Genomic DNA, 27,093 nt, shown 5'->3' with positions numbered 1-27,093 from the left:
TACTACTTCTTTTTTTATCCCCTGTGCAATTGTCAAGCAGATTTGACTAGATAAGGAATTTGTGCCTAAGGTTGTAATAGGACACTGTTCTGTTAGTTTCTTTCTGTACAGTATATGTGTATGTACTTGCTTATGCATGTATTGTGGTTGTTGATTGGCGGGTTGGTTGTTTAGTTGGTTTAGTTTGGACTGTCTTTGTGGCCTTTTTTGCCTCGGTTCATTTAGTATTATTTGATTGTTATAGTTTGGCAGCCTTTTACAGTTTTTTTTGGGTTTCTAGTGACAATAATCAGCAGGGATGTTACTACAAGATGTAATTGATCATTAAAGTGCCAATATGATATGTGTTGTGATTTTTGTAAGTAATATAGTTTCATCACATTGCGGGATTCTTTTGTGTGATGTTTGGTGATGTGTTTTGCTATTGGACTTTGCAGAATGGTTGAGTTACTGTCAGTGATCTTTGATCTGTAATTACATTTTAAGAAATAGAAAAGTAGTGAAAATATCTTTTTGATTTGATTTAACCTGGAAAGTTCCATCTCTGTTGGTGTACATTCACGTTTAAATGTGTTATTTCAGCTGTGCATTTTTAGTGCTGTTTTACCCTCTACAAAAATAATAAAAAACAACGGTTATTGAACTGAAATACTTTTTTTCCACAACCACCACACTGTCTTGAGTGTAACATGAGCTCCACTTGGATTTCTTTTCTAGTACTGACTAGAATTCTCCTAGTATACCGTTGCCCACTTAGCAATGCAGCTGGACTGTGCTATGCTCGACAATCCCCTTATTACCATGTAGCATCGCAGCTTTTATCCGCAGGAGGTGAGTTGAAAACACACACACACACACACACACACACAAACACACACACACACACGCATATACACACACACACACACACACACACACACACACACACACACACACACACACACACACACACACACACACACACACACACACCACTACCCCCCCTGGCATCCAGCATGGAGAAAGAGATGCATCAGGAAGGAACACATAGAAGAGTAACTGATAGGCCATGACATAAATTGGTTCATACTGTACACACGCCTGTGCATACACGCATTGAGAAGCTGTCTGTGTCAGTCTGAAGTGTGGTTGGTTATGCACCACATTTCATTCCCAGGCCAGAGGTATTGCTGGAGTTTGAACTTTGACCTAATTTTTTTAGTCTACAGCCGTGTCAGATAGGAAAGCAAGCAAGCTCCCTCTGCACCTCATTTTGTCCAATTAAACTTTCCATTCTTCAGCCTTGAAGTTTGACTTTGTTGTGTTCTGAACTCACTACTGGAGGTTTCAGAGTCTGGCTGCGGAGGAATCTACATCATGGCTGTCGTTTCTTTTGCAGCAGTCTTATTAGTATACAGTAGGTCCAATATAGCTCCTCTCAGCTTCACTTCCTAATAAAACAGCACATATCCAGACAGCTCATGTCTTGCTGCAGGTGCAGCAACACACACACACACACACACACACACTACCTCTTTTTTTCTTCTGGTACTACGCTTTTCTCAGATAATGCTTCAGTGTGCAGTCACAATAACTGCCCAATTGGTGTGTGTTTTTCACAGCTGGGAGTTGTGGGGTCATTTATGTAAAATGCTGACATCCTTGCTGTCATTTGCTTGATGACCTTTTTTTGGAGGGGGTGGGTGGGGGGGGAGGAGGAAACTCCACGATAGCAGGTGATGAAGTTTTTGCATGCTGGAGGGTAAAACAGCTTGTGTGTGAAAATGAACTAATTAAGGTTTGAAGCCTTGTAGGGATGATAAGTTTGTTTGACAGGTAAGGAGCTGTTTTTGTTTTGTTGTCAGACACACTGGCATGCATGAGGTATCACATAGGGAGACGGCATACACGCATATAAAATGTTAGGCTGCATTCAGTAGTAGCAATATCTCCGAGTGCAGCCTGAAAGAGAGTCAGAGTTTTAATAAAAATATATATAATAAATATTGCACGTGCAAATTCGAGGTGGATTACTTTGGGCCAAAATACAGTGTAGCTAGTTTTAGTGTTTACCAGGCAAGCTTTGAAAAGGATCAGCAAATTGTTGCTGCCATTGTTTAACAACCTAGAATTGGAATCGTATTGCCTCGAGAACCCCGTTTACACACCAAATGCCCAAGTCTGACATTACGCGGAGCAAGGTCAGTTATTTTAATGGAGATTGAGGCTATGCTCTCCTGAGCAGCTGCATGAACACAGTGCAGTTATCTGCCCTGACTTTCTGTATCCCTTTTTGGCTAAAGTTAATTGAACTACAGTACAGTTTGATGGGACCGAAGAAGTACTAATTTAAATTTGGATTCCAAGTATTCTGACCTCCATGACATGGCATTCTGGCATTGACGGCAGGCAGATGTAATGATGTCAAGAAGTGATGGCATCAATTTCACTGCAGAAATTGTGCACCGGTGAATTCCTGGCGTTATATAACTCATTGTTGCCACTGGGACTTCACAAAGAGGATGGAAACACCAGATTAGAAAATTAATACCACAACTGTTTGCATTCTGACGCAGTCCGTAGCATCCTAGTTGTTTTGCAGAACGGTAATGCTTAAATTAATTCTAATCCCTACACGCTCTACCTTGCACAAACCTTATCTTGCACATTTGGTGTGGAGCCAGCATAAGCTAGTGTTTCATGTCTTGGCAGCTGATAATCCAAAACTGGACTTCCTACTTGGTATTTTAACTTCTTAATGGTATCCAGAGCAACATGTCCACGCCAACAGAGACATTTTTAGTTAGTATGAATTTTTTATGGGTTTAAGGGGAAGGACATTCCAGGATGGGAAGAGGTGTGGATAGTGTGTGTGTCTTTGTTTTTAAGACCAGTTGCCACCAGTTCTCAGTGTGTGTTGTCATGTTCTGGCCCCATAGCTAAACCCACAGGCCTAGTATAAATTACATACAAGATCCATAAATACACTTGTGTGTATTCCTGCAGCTTGTTTGAACTTGGGAGCCGACAGTGATACCATCTCTCATAACTTCACACAAATGCAATACGAGCCAATAATCCTATAAATAAAAGTAAACCGAAGAGAAACCCATCTGTCTTCATTCACCGAATTCATTTTGACTGTTGTACATAAAACTTTGCACATACTGAAATTCACTTAGAAATTCACCCTCTCAGACAAACACTTAAAAGTTAAGATTATTCTTGGCAGAGGATTGCTTTTGTGACAGTTGAGCAGATCAGTCATGCATCAAGCGCACGTGTCTTCTTGTGTTTGAATGCATATCTGTATGTGGTTGACTCTGCATCTTTCTTCTTTATTGTGACATATGGGATAAATGCCACAGCAGGGATAATGGACAGGCGTTATTCAATCCATGTGTTTGTGGGCTTTGGCTGGGTGCCATGCCACATTGCCGCCCACGGAGTGAGGAACTTCAAAGAAGGTTTGGGGGCTTTTTCCCTGAGTGGAGCCACTGAATCTTCTGCCTGTTAAAATAAACTCCAGTTAAAGGGGCATGTCCTAATTGGCTCCAAAAGCCATCAGTTTGTTTTTGTTTTAAACCTAGGCTGATTTATTTTTACTGCGCGCACTCTGTTTGAATCCCCTCAGGAGCCAAACCTAAAATATGCCATTTGGTGGATAATTTTGTCCAATGTTGTTCAGAAGTCCACAACACTCTTGACAGTTGTGAAAAGACTGACACCTTAGTAGTGTTGTTGCTTTGCTCTCCACTTTGATAGGACCACAAGCACAATGTACTAACCCACACATTGCAGCTCAGACATATTAGAACAATGAATTCTACTTTGGTACTTCTATTCTTATTTCTACCTAATGTTGCATTGCAATGCACGGAGTGTTTCATTTTGTAAGTAATATAAAAATGCATTCTTTTCACAATGTTAACTATACTCTTTACTTTTAAATAGCTTCACGGGAATGTATAGCCACTGCAGGGCTGTTTCCTCCTTGGTCTTCAAAACAAACACAGATGTAATGATGTTAAAGAGGGCAAAGAGGGACATGCTGCAACATCCTCTTTGAAAGCAGCAGGATTCATGAAAAATGTTGTTTTAGAAATAGAATAGCATTGTGTAATTAAATGTTTATTGTAAAAGAGTAAAAAAAAAAAAAAGTCCAGATCTCAGGTTTTTCAATAAAAACGAACTACATTTAAACCACTGCCTCATGGAAACATGTTATGACTCTCAGTGGGAAGGACTTTATCACAGTTTATAAAATGCTTGTTTCCAGTACACATTTGTTAGGCATTTGCACCTGGAATCAAAACATGTAATGTAATCCACGGTGTTCCATGAGCTGGATTGGTAATGTTCATAGTACTGCCACAATGTGCAGCCTGGCCGAGCTTTTCTTTCACTTTGTTGCTTCAGGGGATTCTGGCTCGAAGAATGTGGTTTTTTTCTTTTCTTAATCTTTTCTGATGTTTGTTGCATCATGAAATGGCTCATGCTTTGACATCACAAACGTCAATGGAAGGTGATTATAAACTCCTACAGCAGGGGCGGCTGTGATTCAGGTGGTAGATCGAAGAGTCCCTTAAGCAAGATGCTGAGCACCAAATTGCTCCCCAAGAGTAGGCTAGCACCTTTTGTGGCGGGCTCCGCCACCATCGATGTGGGACTACCTGTGTGCATGGGTACATGAAAGGCATTGTGAAATGCTGTGTAAGTGCAGTCTGTCAGTACAGTGGTACAGATAGAATAGTGACATGCCACCTCAATGATTACTAGTTTAAAAGTGGTAAAATGATAAATGGGACTAATATGTCAATGTCCATTAGGGGTGTTGAAATAAATCAATGCATCGCGATGCGGACCCAGACGATTCTGCATCAATGCAGTGACAGACCATAACCGATTATTGCCTATGGATGTTACTTGTTGATTTTCTAGTTGCTGGTTTTTGTGTTTTTGCCTTTTGTCTGCTGTGTTCAGATGCTATATATATATGACTACATGCATTTGTTGAAGCAAAACCATGAGTAGTAACATATATTAATATTGAGGTGATGCATCTTGATATCGAATCGACAGGATAATCGTAATCGAATCGTGAGACCAGTGAAGATTCACACCCCTAATACCCACAGACAAATGCAATGCTGTGTGTCTCTTTAAACCCCAGTAACCACGACAGTAGGTCACCCTGCCCTATGTGCACAGCTTGAGAGTCTTTACATGCGTAACATTACATCGGTGTCTCTGTCAGTTACCTCCAACACTGCTGTCTTTCCCTCTACCGCCAACTCTCCATCAATGCCTCCATCCGTACTTCTTTCACTGCTCCATGTTTAACAGGATTGAACAAATGGCAGCTCCCATTAACCAGGCATGTCTAGGTCACTTAGTGTCTGAGATCTAAGAAAGAGAGGTACCAATTTTAAATCTCTCCCTGCTTCTCTTTCTCTTTTTTCTCTCCCTCAGTCAGCAGACGGCGGCTTGTGTCTCAACTCTCCGTAGAACCAGCTGTCTCTAAGCCAGGGATTAAATGATTCACTTACCAGCCGTATTTCTAATCCTCGCCGTCACACTCTCGCTCTCAGACGCACATACACACACACTTTGTTGCTTCACGTGAGTCCACTAAATTGAATTATATTTGAATTATATCGGAGAGTTAGATATGTGTAATTAAACATTGACATTCGGCTGTGAATGGAAACTGGGTGTTAAAACATGCACATCCAGCAGAACGTATCCTTATAACAAGTCAGCCATGTGTTCCATTATAAGCACATTAGATGGAAGTACTTGTCTAATGAGGTGATTGAGTGCTTTAGCAGACTGGGGTGTGTGCCATCTGCTTGCAGAATAGTGGGTTTGAATCCAACAGATGAATATTATTGTGTGTCACTCCCTGGCTGTCTTTAACACTTCAGTCCACTGCATGGCAAGGATTAATGGGGTGTAGGGTTTGTGTGAGTGGCCAAGAGTATTAGAACTGAAAACGCCTGTGTATCTGAGGGAAGAAGAGAGAATGCCGTTAGATGGAGCAGGACAGCGTTTTTTAGTTTTGGTATTGTTTTTTCACCTACGTTGGAGAAAAGGTTTTTATTTAAACAGTGTCCATGCATGGGCTGCCTGTGGACACAGCGGCAGCAATTCATGGCCCAGGCATTCCGCGGGCCCCGCCGCCAGCATGGTAAGCCAACACACCCGCTCCTCTACCTGGTCCAGCCAAAATACCCACACACTGTTTTTCACTGTCCACTCATCTTTGTAGCTCCAGTCTGGTTACGTGACGTGGTCATTTATCGAGGAAAAATAATCGCTAATTTACTACTTACATCTTCTATACATCATTGTACGTTTTATATCTGTGGCTTTTTGACCATTGGTCCGGGGAAAGTGTAATAGTTTACGGAGTAAAAATTGACAGATTAATAATTAAAATAATTCGGCGTTGCAACCCCGATACAGTGTGAAGATAATGGTAAAGTCATTTGGACACAACATCTTTATCATGGTCTTCTGACTGAATATTTTCTTGGTGAAGAGGAAGATAAACATTCAAACACTGACTCACAGTGGGTTTGGTGCCAACATTGGCTCCCTGTGTTTTGGGGCTCCTGCTTATTTAACGTTTTTGTCTGCGTTTTATTTTTATTTTATTTTTTTTAACTCTGTGCCATGTGCTTTAACTCATTCATTATGAGCCTGTGAATGTGCTAACTTGCTTTTGATTTGCTGTGCTGATAATGGATAATGTATAACTAAACACAGGAGAAGAAAAGGACAAGGAGAAGAAAGAATGATGGTCCTCTTCGCTGGAGGAAATGGAAATATAGATTTCTTGTGGTCTTTGTTTGCGTCTTTTTCAGATGCCACATAAAGCAGCGGCCAGCTCCGCTGCACCACAGGACTACTCTTGATTCTTCCCGTAAACTACTGATTGTACTGTATGGCAAGTCTGGTAAAGTTTGCTGATGACACAACCCTACCGGCGTTACAGATGTGAAGTGACCCACTTGGCAAGTTGTGTGTGGTGCTCTGAAAGCTTAGACACTCAAGCTGAGGGTTGCGTTCTGTCATCTTTCCCTGTAAAGCAACAGCACAGCTGTGAATGCGGTGGACTCATTTCCAGCTCTCTGTCATGGGAGGAAACAAAGCCACTATCATCAGTCTGTGGCTTCTCCACCTCTGTGAAATTCCTTGTGTGCACCACAAGTGTGTGTGTCGTAACCTGCAAACTACAGCGTGTACTGTTGTACACAAGGCTAAGTGGTGGCCACCAACTACTCTCAACTGAGAATCTGCATGAAAGTCAAAGCCAAGAAATAAGTGCTCGGCTGACCCGCCTTTCCACAGAGGAAACCATCTGTTTCTGAAGCTCCCCCACCTCAGGAAAATGATACTGTTCTATCTCAGCTAGCAATATCTACCACATCAACAGCTCCTCATCCAATGTTGTCTCTTAGCTTAGCAGGCCAAGTAAGATTAAATTAAGTCATATCGACTGAAATACTGTTGTCTAATGTAAAGATTAGATTCTATTAAAGGTCCCATGGCATGAAAATTTCACTTTATGAGTTTTTTTAACATTAATATGAGTTCCCCTGGCCTGCCTATGGTCCCCCAGTGGCTAGAAATGGCGATAGGTGTAAACCGAGTCCTGGGTATCCTGCTCTGCCTTTGAGAAAATGAAAGCTCAGATGGGCCGATCTGGAATCTTGCTCCTTATAAATAACAATAATTTATACTTTATTATTCCTGCAAGGGGAAATTCCAATGTTTTCACTCTGTTGTTATTACACACACATGCTCAGAACCTATACATGCACTAATGGAGAGATGTCCGAGTGAGGGAGCTGCCCATGGAAAGGCACTCTGAGCAATTGGGTTCAGTGCCTTGCTCAAGAAGGTGAGCTGGCACCTCTCCAGCTACCAGTCCACCACCATACTTTGGTCCGATGGGGACTTGAACCAGCGACCCACCGCTTCCCAACCCAACTCCCTACAGACTGTGCTACTGCCACCCCTAATGATGAGGTCATAAGGAGCCAGGCTACCTCCCCTTTCTCTGCTTTGCCCGCCCAGAGAATTTTGCCTGCCCATTAGAAAGAGAGACATCATGGCTTTAAAACGAGCAAAGTAGCAGTTGGTCGAGGCCACACCCCCAACATCCACCTTGCCCCCCCCCTTCTCCTCCTCAGTAGCTACAGACACAGAAATGGCACATCCTAAGGAAAGCTCATTGTGGGACTGGCTCTAGTGGCTGTAATTCTGCACCAAGACTGAATTTCGGGAAAGAGACTTCAGATACAGTATTAGGGGACCACTAAAGCCTATATAAAAGCATCCAAAGAGCACCATGTCATGGTTTTTAATTACAACCTGAACAGTAGAAAAGAGCACAAAAAAGTATTGTTTTAAACAAATTGTAAATTATATCTAGTCTCATATCACTGTATTAATAATTAATATGCAGTATGGTAAGTTGTTTTTTCAGTGAGGTAGAAGGTGGTCTGGTCATAATGTGGCCAGCCCCCCATTTTCCATTTTACTTATTGGAAGGCACAGACAGTGCAGAATCCCGCTGCAGTGTTAGTGATTATTTGCTCTCTGGTGTCCACTTGTAATGCGACATAAGAGCCTATATGTATCACATTTAATTAGATAATGACTGCAATATATCAGATTCCGTGTGAGAGCACTATGGCTACTGGAAGCGTGTGTGTGTGTTCTGCTTATAATCAGCTTTCTCTGTGGCTAAACACACTCCCAACCTACTCTATGTTTTTGTGTTCCAGCAAACACATTATCAGGGTTTCTTTATGTTAATTCAGAAAGTAATAGGTTCATAGTGTTGCAGTCCGCCTACATGGGAGGTGTTGTTTTATTTATTTATATTACATAAATGTTTTTAGGAAGTTTGGTGTTCAAGCACAATTTTACTGACAAGGACAGCAGGCAGAACAGTGGTGTCTGCATTTACATAACACAGATAGTTGATGAAACCTTGAAACGTGTACACCCCCACTTATGACCAAAAAAACGAACAATTTGCAATTAGCTTCAGTACACACACTGGTAAGCCCGAATAATTGCAGCACAGGTCATTTACATGTAGACAGCAACCAACCTGGTCACTGAATTTGGCAGAAAGCCTCAACAACTAGACCCCGCTGTTAATGCTGCATCAGCTGGAAACTACACAGACATGAACTAATGTATAAAGAAGTAGTATGATTTAAAATTGTATAAGTCTCGCAGGCTAGGGAGGAAAAGAGAACGTCAACACAGTAGAAATGGATGAGAGATGGTGAACATTTGAAGTGGTTGCACTGATGGGTTTGAACTCCAGTTACCCCCTGGATTGAACTTATCGTTTACACCACAACTACAAAATGCTCAAAAGGTTATGAGGAACTTAAAATGATTGCAAGATGCAATCCAAACTATGAAGCCTATTGCTCACTTGTTTTGCACTTTACATGCCCTATTTAAAACTTTTATTTATTTTTTATTAATATATGTCATAGGAGATCTGTTGTTGATGACATAACGGTTGAAAGAAACAAAGTCAAATGTCTTTTTCTTTCATATTGTAAATGGCTTTAAAAAAATTGCAAAATGATTTGTACTTCAGAAGTCTTGAGGATTTAAAAATGTCGTTCTTACCTATGAACAAATGGAAAGATAATTTTGTAGAATGTTGCCTGAACACTTACTGCAGCGTGAATCTTTGACCTCAGCTGAAATTTGTTAAAATGTCTCAAAACTCAAAATGTCTGAAGTCCAGTCTGTATTTAAACTTGCAAGTGCTTTGATAAGTGTGATTATTATCACGCACATTATGAATGGATTTAATATTTATGTGATTTCCAATCCTCTCTGTAATGGCTGCCTGACATTGAAGTCCATTATTCATAATTCCTCCATTATGTTTGTCCCTTTTAAAGCCAGAAGTGCCTTGCCCACAATCTGTGGCTGTGCCACTCCTTTGTATCCCTTTTTTTAAACAGTTTCTTATTTTATTGGATCTACTGTGCAAAGCTTTGCCGATATCACATTCCTGCATATCGCATTACTCACCATGCAAAAAAAAATAATTTTAAGTTTATATTGAGAAGCAAGTTCTAAGATGTGGAAATCAGAATGCCTGTTTAGGATCTGCATTTACTTAGAATATTTATATACTAATATAAACTTGTGTATTAACTCAAAATGCCCATGCTGTTTTGTAACGGTCATCATTCTTCATCCGCTACACCCGGGCTATGCACAAAATTGAAGGTCCACACAAATGTCATAAATCCTACGGAGGTTTTATGGTGAAACTTTCCTCAAAAACAATAGTACGAAGAAAAAGATTGGTGAGTCAGAATCAGTGTGCTCACGACAAATGCAAATGTGTCAGGTGTTTATAGCTTTAAACAAAAGGGCACATCTGGCTGTTCTTACTGACAAAGATGGAGGAGTGAAATACAGTACTTCAGTTCAAAATGGAAAAATACAGCTTTCTAGTGCAGCTTTCTAAGCATCTTAAAACATACTTTTAAAAACTGTTTGAAAAGTTTTTGAAAGCTATTCAGTTTCCAAAGAAACTGAAGGACCACGTCATTGTCATCAGCCTCCAAAGTGTGCTTTCAAAAGTGTATCTATTTTAATTTAACATCAGTCAAACATCTTCCTAAAATGGGCCGGTGAGACATCAAGAGAGCTCAGAAGAATGATGGAAAGGTGCAAAAAGATGGATAACGTCTAGACACACATTAAAACTTTGTGTTGCCTGCTTCAATTTTATTTGTGAATGTAATGTGTCTTCAGACGTCGGAAACTGACACTTTTCCGTGTATCTCAGTAAGATTTCTATGTTGAAGGGTGACATGGATTGACAGAGTGCAGTGCACAAAAATAACATGACCCACTCTTGTTTAAATGTTTAAAATTCAAAAACATTTTAATAGAATTCAAGCAGATTTTATTCTTTAAAGAATTCACGTGTCAAGTACATTTGTACGGACGTCTTTAAGGAAGGACGGTTTGAAGTTTTGCCCAAAAATGTTCTATGTGAACACCACCTATAGTTATTCAACACATGCACTTTATGTACAGTAATGGCACTCCACTGTAAAGTACACTGTACTGTATGTGTACCCAGCTGATCGGGGTGTTCTGTTGTCTTCAGAGTAGTAGGCTTGATACCAACTCATCAACTTTTAATTTTTCAGCTCAAATCTGACAAAATAGATTCACACAGATAAATATTTCCTACCCATTTTTAAACATTGAATTATGCCTATTTTTCTCTTGTGTGCATGAGTAGATTTTCATTGCAAACAGCCACCCCTCAACACCCTCTGCTCCTTTAATACCTGCTCCTTTAATACCTGACAACAGCTGGCATTGTATCTGTAACAGTATTGATTTCTTTTCTTTTTCCACTTAAAATTCTTTGGATTGGAATAGCAAGTTCTATTTATTGTATACATTGTTCAAACAGTTTAAGCACTGTTCCCACAAACGGAGAAGCTGTGAGAGAGTGAAGAAGCGTTAGCATAGCATTAGCACCAAATTTCCCCTGGTGAGATGATAAAGTTTAATTTGATGGTTGACTGACTTGAGATTACTGTAAGGGCAGTTGTGTATGTAACCTGCAGCAACTAAGGGTCTACAGCCGCTGCTAGTCCAGCAGTTCAAAGATGTGAACTGTCTGTGCAGTACAGTCCCTCCAACCATCCTCAGTGATTCTCTTTGTGCAGCGTCTCTGCCCTCTAAAGCACACATTAGATGAAGAGAGAAATGATGTTTCTCTCTCCAAGCTTCCATTCAAGTTGTCCTTACTTTCTCTGACATCATGTTTGAAAGTGTGAATGCCACACACACACACACACACACACACAGAGGCACATACTGTAGGAACGTCTCGGATTAAGCGTGACCGGGGGGAACAACATATGCTGTTAGTCACCACTGTTTGAGTTTCTCACTCAGCGCGCTGTATCACACACTCTAACCAGCTACACACGAGTCATCCACGAGCCTTCTGGCTCTAATACATCTGAGATTAAAGACCTTCTTATGTGAAGATGTACCTTAAGATGATCATAACAGGAGAAGCAAGAATGTAAGTATTTAAATGAAAAAGCAGTTTGTGGAACTGCCTATACACTTACACTAGACATTAGGGCCTTAGTGAGTTGTTGACCTTTGCTTTTCCAGGCAACAAAGAACAACCACCTCTGTGCTGAGCAGATGAATGGGAGTGAGAGAAAAAAGGAGAAGAGGTAGTTTAAATACGAATAAATAGTAGGCCATTTATTATCATCTGCATTACAGTTATTGCAGTGCATTTCAACCCAGTGAAAAGCATGTGCCTTGACTTCTCTCAAGGACAACATTCATGGGATTCAAGAAGATGTTTTGCACAAAGCTAGGCACAGATTAAAAAGACATTTGCCATTGTCCCGTGTTCCTGAGTGAGTGACTCTGTGTAGCAAATTCATGGTAATCTATCCGACAGTTGTTAAGTTAAGACATTTCACTAACGATAGAAAACCATTTTGTAATCAACCGTCTATTTGGAAAAGTAGGCTGATAATCACTCGCAACAAGAAGTGAACTAAGATTTTTATATTTATTTTCACATTTTGTGTGTCTGTGTTTTGACGGGTGTCTTTCGTCTCCATTCTACTTCTCCTAATTGGTGGTGTAGTGTATTCATTTCTCCCCCTCGTCCTCGTCCTCCCTTGTCTCCTGATCAAACAGGTGTGGGCTGAGGCAAAAAGTCAGAAACTCAATTTGCTTTTAATTATGCATTTAGAGTTGCATTTCTGATGACAGTTATTTATTCAGCCTTTTCTTGAATGCAGACTAGGTAGGTAGAGTGGTAATTTCCACTGCACATTGATTTACTGGCTCATTGGTGACTTTCAGTCAATGATGATCTTGTTTATCGTTTTGTCAGCACTGAGAAAGAGATTATAGAGACACTATAGTCCTATTAGTCCTTCACTTTGGCCGTTAAGCACCCATGTTGTAGGTCAGACCAGTGCAGGGTGTTACATTTACAGACGTGGATGTGGTCTAGTTGGCGGAAAGTCTAGTTCATCTTTCTTTGACTGGAGAGTCTGGCTCAAAAAGACGGTTTGTTTGTGAAAAGTGAGACAGCAGGTGGAAATGCATCGAAGAGAACCGTTGATAGCTAGGCACAGTTTAATTCTCACATTTTACTGCCTGGTAATGTGGCAGCAATTTCTTTTGTGTCACAAAAAAAAGTGTTTCTAGGGATGTACAACCATCCCTGTATATCCCCTGCAATTTCTCTCTCCCGCTACTTCTTATATCCTGTTTCTTTCACCTTCTCTTTTTTGCACAGGTGAGAGAAAATCCTTCATTGCTTCAGGAAATGGTGTCTTCAATTGGTTTCTGTTCTTATGAGCTCCTCAGTCAAAACACACAAGCTGTCATTGCCAGCCTGTTATATCATCGCAGTGTAATGCTTTAAGTAAACGATTTCTTAGAATAAGCCGGTGATATAAAATGGAAAGCTGCTTCAGCTGCTTTTGAAAGCGATAGCATCGCTGCAGCTATTGCATACACTCCCTGGGTGTTATGGAGGGAAACGTTTTGGAAAAAACTCCTCCGCTGATAGCAGAGATTGTGTATTGATTGATGTGCCATAGAAGGGGAAGGGTTCTTTATAGACTTTTTGGTGCACTTGGAGATGTTTTTTAAACACAACAGTCAATCTTTTGTGTCACACTGGGTATTTGTTTGGATATACACGTATCTTATGTGTGGCATTTTTTAATAATACCATATCACATACAGTATTTAGTTTTGGGCCTGTATGTATTTATTAAACTTCTATAAGATTTTCTTTTTTTTTTAACTCAAATAAAAGATAAACTTAGAAACCATAAGAATAAAGGGTATTTATCATTTAATTTTCTTAAGAAATACACTTTGTGCCTACCAATTGGCTTTCTAAACGTTTTAATGAGGAAAGACACATGTTTGTAAGAGCGATGTCAGGGATGGAAACCTAGATTTAGTTCACAAGAAAGCATCACAGGGCACCTTTTAATTGCTCACAAAGATAGTAGAAATCTCACACTAATTATATAAATTGGTATACTATAAAGAATAATGACTAAAGAAATAAGGATTAAAAAAAAGCATATATGTGATTCATCATTTGATCACTTGAGAGCTGCTTTTAAAGGTTAGCCCTTTACTGTGCTGTAAGGAATAAGTAATAATACTTTTCCAAAAACATTTTTACTCAGCTTAAACCGTAGTTGGATCTGCAGAGTTTCCTAAATGATGTGTGTGTGTGTGTGTGTGTGTTTGTGTTTTAGTATGAAAGAAAAAATTAAAATAAATGCTGGATGAGGACTGCATTAGTCCAGCACAACTTCATGTCTTTACTGTAAAGCGTGACTCCATATGAACCCAAAGCACTTTACTGCTTCACAACCTTTCAACAGACAGGAAAGTAAAGGTCTGCCTTTTGTTTCTGAGGCATTCAAGAACAATGTAAACCCGAAGCGGCCACTGCTACTTTATCAGACTTAGAGAGACAGTGTTGCAGGTCGTAGGGTTAAACGTCTCTCTGTGACTCATTTCTTGTCAATAAGGCCGAGGTTGATGGGACTCAGCAGCTGGTCATCGGAGAAAAACAGAGGAAGGTTTTGTCAGACAAGCAGGGAGGATGAAGCAATTTGAGCTTTATATAGAGACTGAAGGAATGGCGGAGTGAACTTTGACCTTTTGGGGGAAGAGAGTTCGTCCCATCTGACAGGATGTGTTGCGTGATGTTGGAATAACTTTAATCAGTAACAGGAGGATGAGGGAATGCAGTTGAGTTAAATACAGAATTCTCTGTTCAAGGGCTGTTTATAGGCTGTTGTTGTCTACTTCCCTGGCTTCTGTGTCGCTCTGTCTGTGTCCACACTCGTTTTCTATTCTCTCATCTTTATGATGAGTGTCACTCTCATTTGTCAGCAAAACAGGCCAGAATATTTGAAGCGTTGCGCAAACAGGCAGGGGGAAAGGCTGTGAGTCCATGGGGCAAAGCAAAAACAGAAAACGAGAAAATGGTATGAAAATAATAAAGTATGTAAAATGTAAAATATGTAGCCGTTTACCTGCTGTAGTCCTCACTCTATAACAGGATTACAGTGACCAGAGCTCACACATTTCAGAGCAAACACATTTAATTTCACAGATATTGTAGCACAAAATGGAACAAACAAAACCTTGGATGATTTAATACCCACTTGAATACCCATTGACAATTAGTTTGAGAGGCTGAGAATGTGTGCATGCACATGTGAGGACTATTAAATTATAGCAGGACTAAACTGACAATATTGTACGGATTGATTTTCAGCTCCTATTATAAAGAAGTGTGGATGAAAGACAAACTGGATTCATTGTTTACTGGAGCGGAGTGCTTTTGGAGCTTTATCAAAGACTTCAGAATTGTGTTATACACTCTGGTGACCCACTTGTTGCTTCGCTTTTTCTGGGATGCTTAAACGGGTGGGACCTGGACAGACGCTGCATTTATTCCAGTAATGTTCCTGGGTAGATAACTTAAGTGGCAATATCATCTTATGCAGTGGTTCCTAACCTTTTTGGATTTCCACTTTTAAGCAAAATAATGTCTACTCACAGCCCCCTGTCACAGGCTGCATAATGTCTAGTGATATTCCAGACTCAAATTGTCCTCAGGTTTTGAGGCTAGAAGAGGTGAAACTGTTCGGGATTTTAGAATAAAAGAAAACTTTTTTTTTTTTTTTTTTTACCATTTCCATCCACATCTTGATCATTTTCTTGGGACCTGTATTGCAACCTAAAAAGACGATTTCAAGGTCCTCTGAGTCCTGAATATGATTAAAAGCCTTTACAAGTGCATGGCTGGCTCCAGGCTGTTCTCATGAACCATTCGTACATAGTAGTTACTAAAAGTAATGCACTGTGAGTCGTATGTATTCCACATATTTATTACTGTATGCCCTTCATTGACTGCTGCTGAATAAGACCACGAAGATTTGCATAGGGAGGAGGTCGGGGTGGGTAGGTGGGTCCTGAAACACAGGGCTTTCAAGCGGGGGAGTGGAGTTCGTGTCCTGGAAGAAGTTAAGGGGGAAACACAAGATTTTCAGTCCAGGAAATGGGCGTTCTTGTCCCAGGAGTACTACTTAAGGGGACCGGTGTTTTAACCATAACCACAAAGTTTTGTCTAATCCTAACTAGTCGTTTTAATGCCTAAACTTAACTGTCGGTCAGCTAAACTTCGCCACGTGACCCACGTTGGTGGACATAATTCCGTAAAATATCATACAAATTGTTACGCATACATTTTCGTGCATCGCTGGCTCCTACACATTTTGGCTAAAAGTTTTCATCATTGTTTTAATTCATTAAAGCCGTACAGTGTAAACAATACATATAGCATGCCATATGTACATTTTACATTGTAAGCAATGACATCACATCTGAATGCCAAAATCAGACTTCCTCTACAAGTGCTTAATGTATTTTTCTATTGTTTAACTCCATACCTTTTCTGTAAAGTTTTAAGATTTTGACACATCATCCATGACAGTATACTCTGTATGTGTTTACAGGGGTTAGTGTCAGGGTAAAAGTATACTCAAAACTGCTAGTCGGACTGTCGAATAGCTTCCGGGGGGGGTGGGCTAATATGGTTATAATCGTATTTAAACGATATTAGCTCTCCTCCCTCTCCATGACAACTGGCTTTTCCCTCCCCCTTCCAGTATGGCAAGTCTGAACAACTGTAAACACTTTTGCCATCTGACACATTGTACTAGTTCTTTTCTACCATAAACTAGCCCTTTGTTAGTGTATGCTGTGTCTGTGTAATTACTTATTCATCATGCCTAAGGCATGATGAATCAAGGCTTGTGAAAAGCAGTGTATAATTAAATGTTTGCCATCTTAGTAAACAGTACACAGAGTGATGGGAAATATAATGATGTTATATAATCACTATCATTGTCAGTGAACACTTAGCTGTATTTTTTCACTCAACCTGTTTAGAATCACTTTTTGCAAATCCTTTTGAAATATATGGATCATTGCATAACTGTATTACTCATGTGAGAACTAAGTGGTTTGATGTGTTGCACACGTTGGCACATGAAGGATGATAAATTAGTAAAGATGCACCAATTACATCTTTCTAGGCCGATTCCGATTTTCATTGAGTTAGGCCAGCCGGTACCGATTTTAGCCGATTCCGATTTAATTTTTTCTAACCACTTTACAGCACACGCAAATATTTATTTTCTATCTTTTCTTTAATAGAACATTTTTCACAGAGCATAGAACATTTTTTGAACAGATAATGGATCACTATAAAATAGAACTATATAAATGACTCCTGGTGTGGGAAATTCACACACATCTAAAGTGCAATGTTAGAATTTCCTTCTTTTCACATCCAATATCCAACTAAAAAAATTTGATTTTGGTTTTTGCTGTCGTCCCTCCACGCCCTACTTTTTCTTTGCAGGTGTTGCATATTGCAAACTTGTTATCTTCTGCACACACGCTGAAGAATTTCCAAACAGCTGACATGTTGCAGGTTAATTCACGAGGTTCCCTACATGTGCAAGAATAGCGTGGACACACGCTTAAAGTGATGGTTCGGAGTAATTTACCCTAGGGTCCTTTGCACCATGACCTCGAGCCAAACACCCCCCCCAGAAGCTTTTTTTACCTGGGTCTAACACTGGGCGAGTTAGCGTAGAGTAGCGTTAGCCGCTGAGTAGCTTAGCGCGGGGCTAATGGACCCACTTTGTATCTCTTAAATGACCCCACTAATAATGCCCAAAATGATACCAAAGGTATAAATATGTATTAATTTAATGATTAAATAAGGTAATGTCTCCAAACTTACCTCAATTATTACTTGTCTCCTGCTAGTTATATTACAGCACTTACTTTAAAAAATAAGTTAAATTAAAAAATATTTTTGTTGCATCTCTTTTCGGTGTTGTAATTTGTAGATGTCCCTAAGCACTCGTCTCACAGCAGCAACAACAGCAGAGAGCAGAAGCCAGCAGGCAAGTGTTATTTACATAAACTTCTGGTGTATTTACAAACTTTCCAATCCATCGTTTTATGGAGTGCATAACCTATATATACTAGTGTAGACCTTTGGTATCATTTCGGGCATTATTAGTGGGGTCATTTAAGAGATACAAACGTGGGTCCATTAGCCCCGCGCTAAGCTATTCAGTGGCTAACGCTACTCTACGCTAACTCGCCCAATGTTAGACCCAGGTGAAAAAAGCTTCTGGGGGGGTGTTTGGCTCGAGGTCATGGTGCAAAGGACCCTAGGGTGAATTACTCCGAACCATCACTTTAACACACAGCGAACTGTAACTCATATAACTTATGTTGTCAGTTAATTGTAACATTGACCGGCATGAAATCGGCATATGTCAGACTGACCTGCCGGTCGCCGGTCACGGCCGAGCATGTGAAAACTGGCCAATTCCGGTCACCGGCCAGTCCATCGCTGCATCTCTATAAATTAGGGATAGTAATTGTATAAAGAGACATAAAGGTTACAGCAGGAAAAATAAATTGTTTTTTGTTTACTGTTTCTATATTAAAAAAAATAATCTTGCAATATCTTTCTTTTTTTATGTAAAATGTTGATTCTCTGTGTATTTTATGTATTCCACATTCTCTCATCTTCCCCCAGCTGTTGCAGAAGTTCCTCCGTACTGCTTAATTCCTAAATTTAAACAACTTGGGGAGATCAAAGTGTCTCATTAAGAGGCAGATACAAATCCCACAAAAAGCAGCAGTATGTCAGACCTTGCACAGCGAATGCAGATCGAGTTTCAACCAAATAATATAAGCATATAATGCTTTATCCTGCAAAAAAAAAGCATAGCATAATGACCTAGCATCATTCTGGTTATTTTTTCAATACAGGCCTATTACTGTTAACACACCTAATTGTGATCTCAGTTCAACCATTTTCCACATATCTCTCACTGTGCAGGTATACAGACAGACAGACAGACAGACAGACTCTATCTTTACATCATGCCACATCCATCTATACTTCATCTGTCTCTGGCTGACACTCACTCTCCATCTTTCTTTGTACTTGTGAAAGCTCTACTCTCTACTCTCCTTTGTCCATCTGACTCCTTGACCTGCGAGCGATAAGGAGGACCAGATGAAGATCTGCTTCATGTTACGTCTCTCAACCGCTCTCTTCAATCAGCGTCTTTTCCCACTCTGTTACTTTTCTCTTTCCCCCATGCCTCTGTTTTAAAGGAGCCTCAGTCAAATCATGTTCACTGACTAACCTCATGTTGAGATGTGCAGGATCAACACTGAGTCAGTTATGAGGCAGGGAGATATGGGGTGAGGGAAGGAGCTGAGGGTGAAATAGAAAGATGAATCATCTTTGTCTTTGTAATTCAACATGTTATCATATTTGAGTGATACAGCCGGCAGAAAGACATAATTTGATGTAGAAAAATGACCCAGTCAATGTGTGTGTGCAGGAGATCAAACCAGTGATAAATTAAATAGATAATTAAATTACATTGAACATGCTTCAATTATGTCTAACACCAAAGAACACTGCTGATTGTGTTCTCTGGAAAATCGACTTTTCTGTGCACAGCCTTTTCTGTGTGGTTACTGGTCCACAAGTATTGGTTAGTGCAAAATATGTCAAGAAATGCGGTGACTGCAAAATCTGCCATTTTTTCTCTTCGATTACCCCTTTTTTATGCTTCTATCAAGGAATCCATCCATCGCTTGATTAAAATATCCTGTTAGGATGATTGGTCCCTCCACGCTACCCAAGACTCTTTTCATTCCTTGTAAAGAAGCCAGTCACAATAAATTATAAAGCTTTAACATTATTATCAATGCCTGTTATTCTGCCAGGACTTTCATTAATAAACTCTCTAAAGAATAGACCCAAATGACCCTGAGTGAACTATAAAACCACCTTCTTATAAATTTAAACTCTTTCTCCGTTTTTAATTATCCCTCCTTAATGAATACCACATTACTATTTATATTTAAGATATGGTGAATCTATTTTAGTAGAAACCCTTAAACCCTTAAATCTGTCTTTTCAGTACAAATACTCTCTCCTTTGTTGGCTTTAAAAGTGGCTGTTAAAAAGTTGTTTTTTTGTCCTTCATATAAAACAGTAGCCGCGCTCAGCTTGAATTAGGAAACATGTTTTACTCTGGAAAAAAAGTGACCGAGTGCTCGCAGGAACTTCTAAAACAAGTCTGACTCGACCCACAACACTCTTTTATCGACTCAAGTCTCCGTAAAAGTTGTTATTAAAACACACCAGGATATGCAGCTACCTGTCACACACTGACCCGCTGACCTACCGTGTTCTAACAGACTACACATCCATTTTTTATGAAGGTCAGATGGAATTAGGACGGTAGGAATCAAAGGATGCCTTGATGAGTGTGTATGCGCATCTGTGTGCTTTTTTTCTTCTTCTTCCTTTTTGGTCGATGTTATTCATGCAGCTCGTGCATGAATAACATTTACACTCTCTCTCTCTCTCTCTCTCTCTCTCTCGTGGTGTGTGAAATCATAGTCAGTGGTTTGGTTTGATGTTTACAAGGCTGTACAACAGAAGGCTCACTTGAGGATGAGCAGATCTTAAGACACAAGAAGCCCTTTTCATCAGAGGTCTCCTTCCATCTCCTTCAGTGTCTTTCATCATCTTTTCCATCATTTCTTTTTCTCCCCCCCCCCCACGTCTTCTGTCACCTTTTTTCTCTGGTGTGTGTCTCCTCTGAGTGAGGTGTTTTGTGGGGTTAAGTTCTGACTTTATTTTCGCTTTCACACACTCACAAACACATGCATGCTGACACTCACGCTCACTGTACAGTCACCTTCTCTGAGCAGCGGGCAGCCCTGACAGTGAGATAGATGACAGAGTTTGGGATTCTTGACAGCACATAGAACAACAACCTTGCTGTGTGTCCACAAACACACACCGCAATGACATACTGCTTTCTAATAAGCAACCCTATCTCCCGACGGAAAGTTGATGTTTGACGGCTCTGAAAAACTCCAGATTATGTTCAATGACAAAGTTTTTGACATTCAGTTGCCAGCCTTCTCTGTTTGGACTTTCGCACTCTTACTTTTCGCTTTGTTCAATAAAGGTCAAAGTGGTTCCTGCATCGAACGTTGCCATTGGCCGTGAATGGTGCACTGCAGAAATCTTAAATATAAAGATATAGTTTCTAGGCAGTTACTAGACTGCTGAGACATTCCTGCTGTGACCAGATGATGAATTGTGTATTGTTTTAGGTGAACTCCTGAGCTTTCATCTAGCACATTGAAGCTCATAACATTGTTGTTTTTTAGTGAAATGTCTCAACAGTTGGGTACCCACATTCCTGTCCCCCTCAGGATGAATTGTAATAACTTTGGTGCTCCCCTGACTTTTCATCTAGTGCCATTAGCAGGTTAGATTTTCACTTTGCTTGTTTCTTATGTTTATGACCGAATACTTATAAAACTTTTTTTTTTTTTTCACCAATTTCCATCGGTCTCAACTGTATTTTGTGTTCAAGCCTTTACTAGGGTCGGACAATGTCTACTGAATTGGCATATGACAATGGCCACAGTAAAATATCACACCTTCTGAGTGCGGAGCACTCGGACTGCAGCTGCGTGAGTCATCCTAACTGAAACTGAAATCCTATCGCCACCATTAAGAATTAAAGGATATCTGTCATGTCATCTTATCAGTGGTTTTAAATCACGATGTTGGGCTCAGTGGTCAATGACTGTCAGCCATTGGCTATGGACGATGCCATCTCCCATCGGCCCAACCCTACCCTTTACTGTCTGGAAAAGGGCAGCAGGGCATTGGGAGCAAAGTACATTTACTGATTACTATTTAGGACCCACGATGAGGCACATATTCTGTATGTTCATCGGTGTTTTAAGTCCCCAACGTCTCCGTCCAGGCAGTGCTGCCTGGAAGGCACTAGGATTAGGCAATGGTTATGGTTAGGGTTAGGGTTAGGTGCCTTGAAGTCAACGGTCGCAGCGCTACCTTGAAGGAGGCGTTGGGGGCTTAAAACCTCATCAAGCTATTCTGTATACACGGAGACAGGTTAACATAAACATAGTAAAATGTGTTTCCCTAAATTAGCTTATTTCTGCTCATTTTAGCAACAAATAAATAAATAAAAACAAGAAGTGGTGATATGTATAAGAATGGCCAGTGTTTATACAGTGCTTGTACCAAGTGATAATGTTTCAAGGACAATGAATCTCTTGTTTAACTCTACATTTCTCTCATGTAGCCATTGTAATAAGTGTGACACTAGACGAGTACCCGAGCCAGTTGCTTACTTGTTTAAAACTTGAAAGACATTGAAAGAAACTTTTATGCCGACCACAGCAGAGCAACTGAAACACGACAGCTTACAACTGTACAAAGAAGAGATTTGATTGTTCACAAAAGGAGCTCACTAAAGAGGCAGAGGCTTGGCAGAGCATGTTTTCTGAAAACACGCTTCTCATTCGAGGTACAAGAATGGGGAATAGTGGAGGGTTAGACGTTATTCTGTGCCATCGCTTCCTATGTCTGCTTGTCTCAATAATGCATGATTAAAAAAAGACTGGAGTCTCAGCCATCTGCGTCAGCCCCCTCGTGCTGCAGTTAATCACAGATTTAGAGAGAATAAACTTGCACGGGGCTTTAGCTCTTTCATCATATAGGGCCTTTTCTGCTTCGCATGAGAGCAAGATGTTTTTTTTTTGTTTTTTTTTTAAAGTAGTGATTATCTTTAAATGCAGGTACTGCACTTGCACTGTATTCTTTGCCCATCATTTTTTTTTCCATTTTGCATTTTAATTCTTACTTGAACTGATTATTTTCCATTCAGTATGTCTATAAATATTCTAATGCATTTTCGTGTCTCATGTAAAGTCCCATGAATTGCCTCTGGGTTTGAAAGGTACTCTCTGCTTTAAGACAGTACTTACAGTATGATAGAGGTTCTCTTAGTTGTTTCAACACCGTGTGTGCAGAAATTACTCAGTTGTAGTCCAAAGGTGCACTAAAAGGCATATACGTCCTATGTAGTTTTATATATATAGTACCGGTATTTCTATTATTTCGCATTTTGCATTTGGGTGAAGTAAAGAGGCAGATTTATGGATATGCACACCCGAGCTGATGTCACATCGATGTTGTTCTTTTCTGTACCACATGTGGTACAAAATATATACTTTTTTATTGAGCATTAGCAGGCTGGTGAAATAAAATCATCCTTCTACTAAAGGGACTGCGTTCAAGTATTAGCAAGCTGAATCTATAGCTGCTGCAGGGCTTTTATTCTGTAGCTGACCCTGCTGCGACTGCCCTGTGGATAGGATCGATATTGCCTGATATCATTATATTTTTCTTAACATTCTGCCAATATGTTCAGTATGCTGACATACCATTCAGTTACTGAAAAGTGGGTTGGGTGGCTTTTGAACCTTAAAGTGCTTAGCTTGAAGCTTCAGCTCAGCATAACCTGCCCCAGAATCCCAATGCCTTTGACCCAGACCACATACATACAACATTTCAACAGTATCAGGCTGAGACTTTTCCTATGCGGTTCAGACTTCAGAATCAGCGGTTTCTTTTTTTTTTTTTTCCGGTTTTCCTACAACTACCACATTTTGTTCCATCATTATTTTTTCTCATCTTTCTAACCTTTTAACGGCTAGATATGTGATAATGTACTCAGAGTATGTCTCAATCATAAACCTGCCCTCATCCACCTTTTAGGCTATATCTAATCCAGGTTTCAGCCACCTGGCATGAGCGCAGACGCTAAAAGCACATCATGACATAGACCGTTACTTCAGTTTTATTAGTAAAGGAAAAGAGGCTTGTCTTGCTGACATTTATCAGGACATTAAAATAAAAGATGGTGTGCATAAACACAGGGACTAGTTATTTTTCAGACATCAGATAGATAATATAATTTAGTGCTCATACATTGTGGTAAACGAGAAGTTAACTCTGGAACAGAAAGTTTATTGTCTAAGTTGTTACATTATTCGGGTACACGTTCTTTGCCTTCTGCTTCCTATACACTTCTTCAAGAATTGTTTTTCTTTCTCATAATCCTTGATATTGGATCACCCGTATTCTATAAACGTCCCTCTTTCTGTTAAGCAAAGCCATTGATGAGGAGGCAAATATCAACTGTCAACAGGCCGCTAAAGTTAATTATTAAGTTAATGGAATTTCCCCAGTGTTGTCAATCGATAGCAGTTGCCTTGTTATCGATCTATGTCACTCATCTTTGGTGAGTGCTTATCAAAAACCCATTAGAAAGCTGATGTGTCAGACTGGCTATCAGATCATGGAGGGGTAGAGCTCAGATAGATGGAGAACAAGAGACAGCAAGAGACATTGTGTTTAAAAAAAAAAAAAAAAGGACTTCTAATGAAAATTAATCTTTCAGGAAAATAATAGTTTTCACAATCATTACTTACTTTCAAGTTGACACAACTTGTAAAACATCCCAAATGGTCTTGGCAACTTAAGGAGAGACTCTTCAGTTACAAAACACTTTTGAACAAAACGTAATATGTGTCATACATGGAACATTCCAGGCCAATGTTTGCAAGTTACAAAACCAAGCAAAGCAATCCAACAGTAATCAGAATATGGGGAGGCAACTGTATTCAGTTGCCTCCCCATATTCTGATTACTGTTGGATAGGGCTTTTCTTTACAGAAAGCACATGTGCAAATAATGAAATTAATGATCTTACTGGGACACTTGAATAAAACAGAGCCGTCGTTAATGTTATTAGTAACACCTGTTCTCTAATTCCTATGACTAAACAAAATGTCTGCTCTGAAAAAGACCTACGGAGATCACCGACAGACCCAGATCTTCTTTCATTTTCCTGCAACTTTTATATCTGTTAAGCTGTAAAAAGAAATTCAGTTAACACCAAATGCAGAAAATCAGTTTGTGAAATTGGACATTGGGTGTTTTTTTTTTTTTTTTTTTATCCTTCACACTTGTATGATTACTTTAGCAATATAATCTATATATGTGAGTCACTGGAAAGCATAGTGTGTCATTTAAATACAATATTGAATAGCATTATAGACTAACCTTGTCATAACAGGAAACAAGCATGTGTTACTGCTAATGTTATTAACGGCTGTGTTCTATATAAATTTCCCAGTAAGACATGAGTAGTGAGCCAATATGAACAATACCAGGGTCCTGGATGTAGAACACCTTAATGGAATGCAGCCATTATTAATCATCATTATTCAGTTGCACCTGTGCTTTGCCTTTTCTTTGCCTATTCAGTTCAGACTTCAGAATCAGCGTTTTTTTTTTTTTTTTTTTTTTTTTTTTATCTTTTCCAGTTTTCCTACGACTACCGCATTTTGTTCCATCATTATTTTTTCTCATCTTTCTAACCTTTTAACGGCTGGATATGTGATAATGTACTCAGAGTATGTCTCAATCATAAACCTGCCCTCATCCGCCTTTTATATCTAAGCAAGCTTTCACAGTTCACAGCAAATGCAGAAAATCTGTTAGTGAAATTGGACATTGGGTATTTCATTTTTTATTTTACACCTTCCCACTTGTATGATTAATTTGATATGAACAATACCAGGGTCCTGGATGTAGAACACCTAAATAGAATGCAGCCATTATTAATCAACATTTTTCAGTTGCACCTGTGCTTTGCCTTTTCTTTCTATGACATGTTGAAATATCTGCTGATCTTTTTCAATGGTTCATTTTGTGTTAAGAGTGATGGGGTTTTAGATGGTGCTCACAGTGTCCGATTAGGAAATATGTACAAAGATTGCATTCATATGCACATAGACACACAGTATCCACAGACAGTAAACATGAACAGGTGTCAGACCTTCTCAGCAGCTTTGGGATACTTGGAGTCCTTGGAATGCCTGGGATGACTTTTGAACTCTGTGTCTGTGGTTTCCCTTCCAGGACTGGCTGAGTAAGTTTGGCTACCTCCCGCCCCCTGACCCAGTGACTGGTCAGCTTCAGACCAAGGAGGCCCTGACCAAGGCCATCAAAGCCATGCAGAAGTACGGAGGGCTGAAGGAGACCGGAGTCTTAGGTATGTGGCTGTGTGTGATCGCGATAAAAGGGGATGATTATATTGGCACTTTGGATGGATGAAGGCACTATGTGTGCGTTTACTTTCTGATTACAGTATGTGTGATTGAGAGAGGGAGGGACTAAAGTGTACCTGGGGAAGAAAATACAACCTACAATTTTACCCTATCATATTGAATACAATCCAAGCAACACAAACACAAAATGTGACTTTAGAAACTGCTACTGGGTTGAGTCAATCATTGTGACAAAACAACCATTGAACATTAGAAAGGTAAAATGTATTTCAGCTCTTTTGTATTGGATTTCATTAGATTGCTTACACGCCTTGAGAGAACTTGTAAACATAAATCATACTTCTCTGTCACACACAACCGCAGTAGAATGACAATACTGCATACTACATGATTGATAATAGTGGTATGTGTAAAACAGAATAACAGTATATTGATTAGTATACCTTCTGCTATTGTCTTGTACAAATCATTTTTCACACATACAGAACATACTGTCAGCCTCACATGAACATGGGCTCCACGTGCAAACACACACACACACACACACACACACACACACACACACAAATTGTTCTCGTCTACAAACATCATTCTTTATCATATCTATAGAGGCTATAAAGCATGATACTTTTAAATGGTTTTATGACAGTGGTGTGTGTGTGAGCAAGTCTAATTTATGGACAATAGTGTGTGAGAGAGAGTGTGACTGTGCATGTGATAGTGTATCGTACAGAGCAAGTATGATTTATGGCCAAAGCGCCCACTCATAACCTCCTGTACATGCACATATATATATATATGCATATGAGCACATACAGTATAGTATGAGTTACAGCTACTTAAACAGTCATTTGCAAACATATGTTGAACCGTAGTGGTGGATGTCTTCCACTGTGTTTATGTTAAACA

At 39.7% G+C, this 27,093-nt stretch overlaps 1 protein-coding gene across 4 annotated transcripts in view; it reads left to right on the top strand.

Moving 5' to 3' along the window:
* Positions 1 to 27,093, top strand: part of LOC120546041 (matrix metalloproteinase-17-like) — a 135,920-nt gene that overhangs the window by 72,197 nt on the left and 36,630 nt on the right. For 3 of the 4 annotated variants that reach the window (XM_039780792.1, XM_039780790.1, XM_039780789.1), the window contains exon 2: positions 26,036 to 26,168. In XM_039780792.1, the coding sequence (XP_039636726.1) occupies positions 26,129 to 26,168 (40 nt within the window). In that variant the 5' untranslated portion in view covers positions 26,036 to 26,128. Of the gene's footprint in view, positions 1 to 6,080; positions 6,170 to 26,035; positions 26,169 to 27,093 lie in introns of those variants that run through there. The other variant, XM_039780791.1, reaches the window with a different exon arrangement.

Source organism: Perca fluviatilis, chromosome 17, assembly GCF_010015445.1.
Source record: "Perca fluviatilis chromosome 17, GENO_Pfluv_1.0, whole genome shotgun sequence".
NCBI lineage: Eukaryota > Metazoa > Chordata > Actinopteri > Perciformes > Percidae > Perca > Perca fluviatilis.
This window is presented reverse-complemented; position numbering and strand designations above follow the sequence as displayed.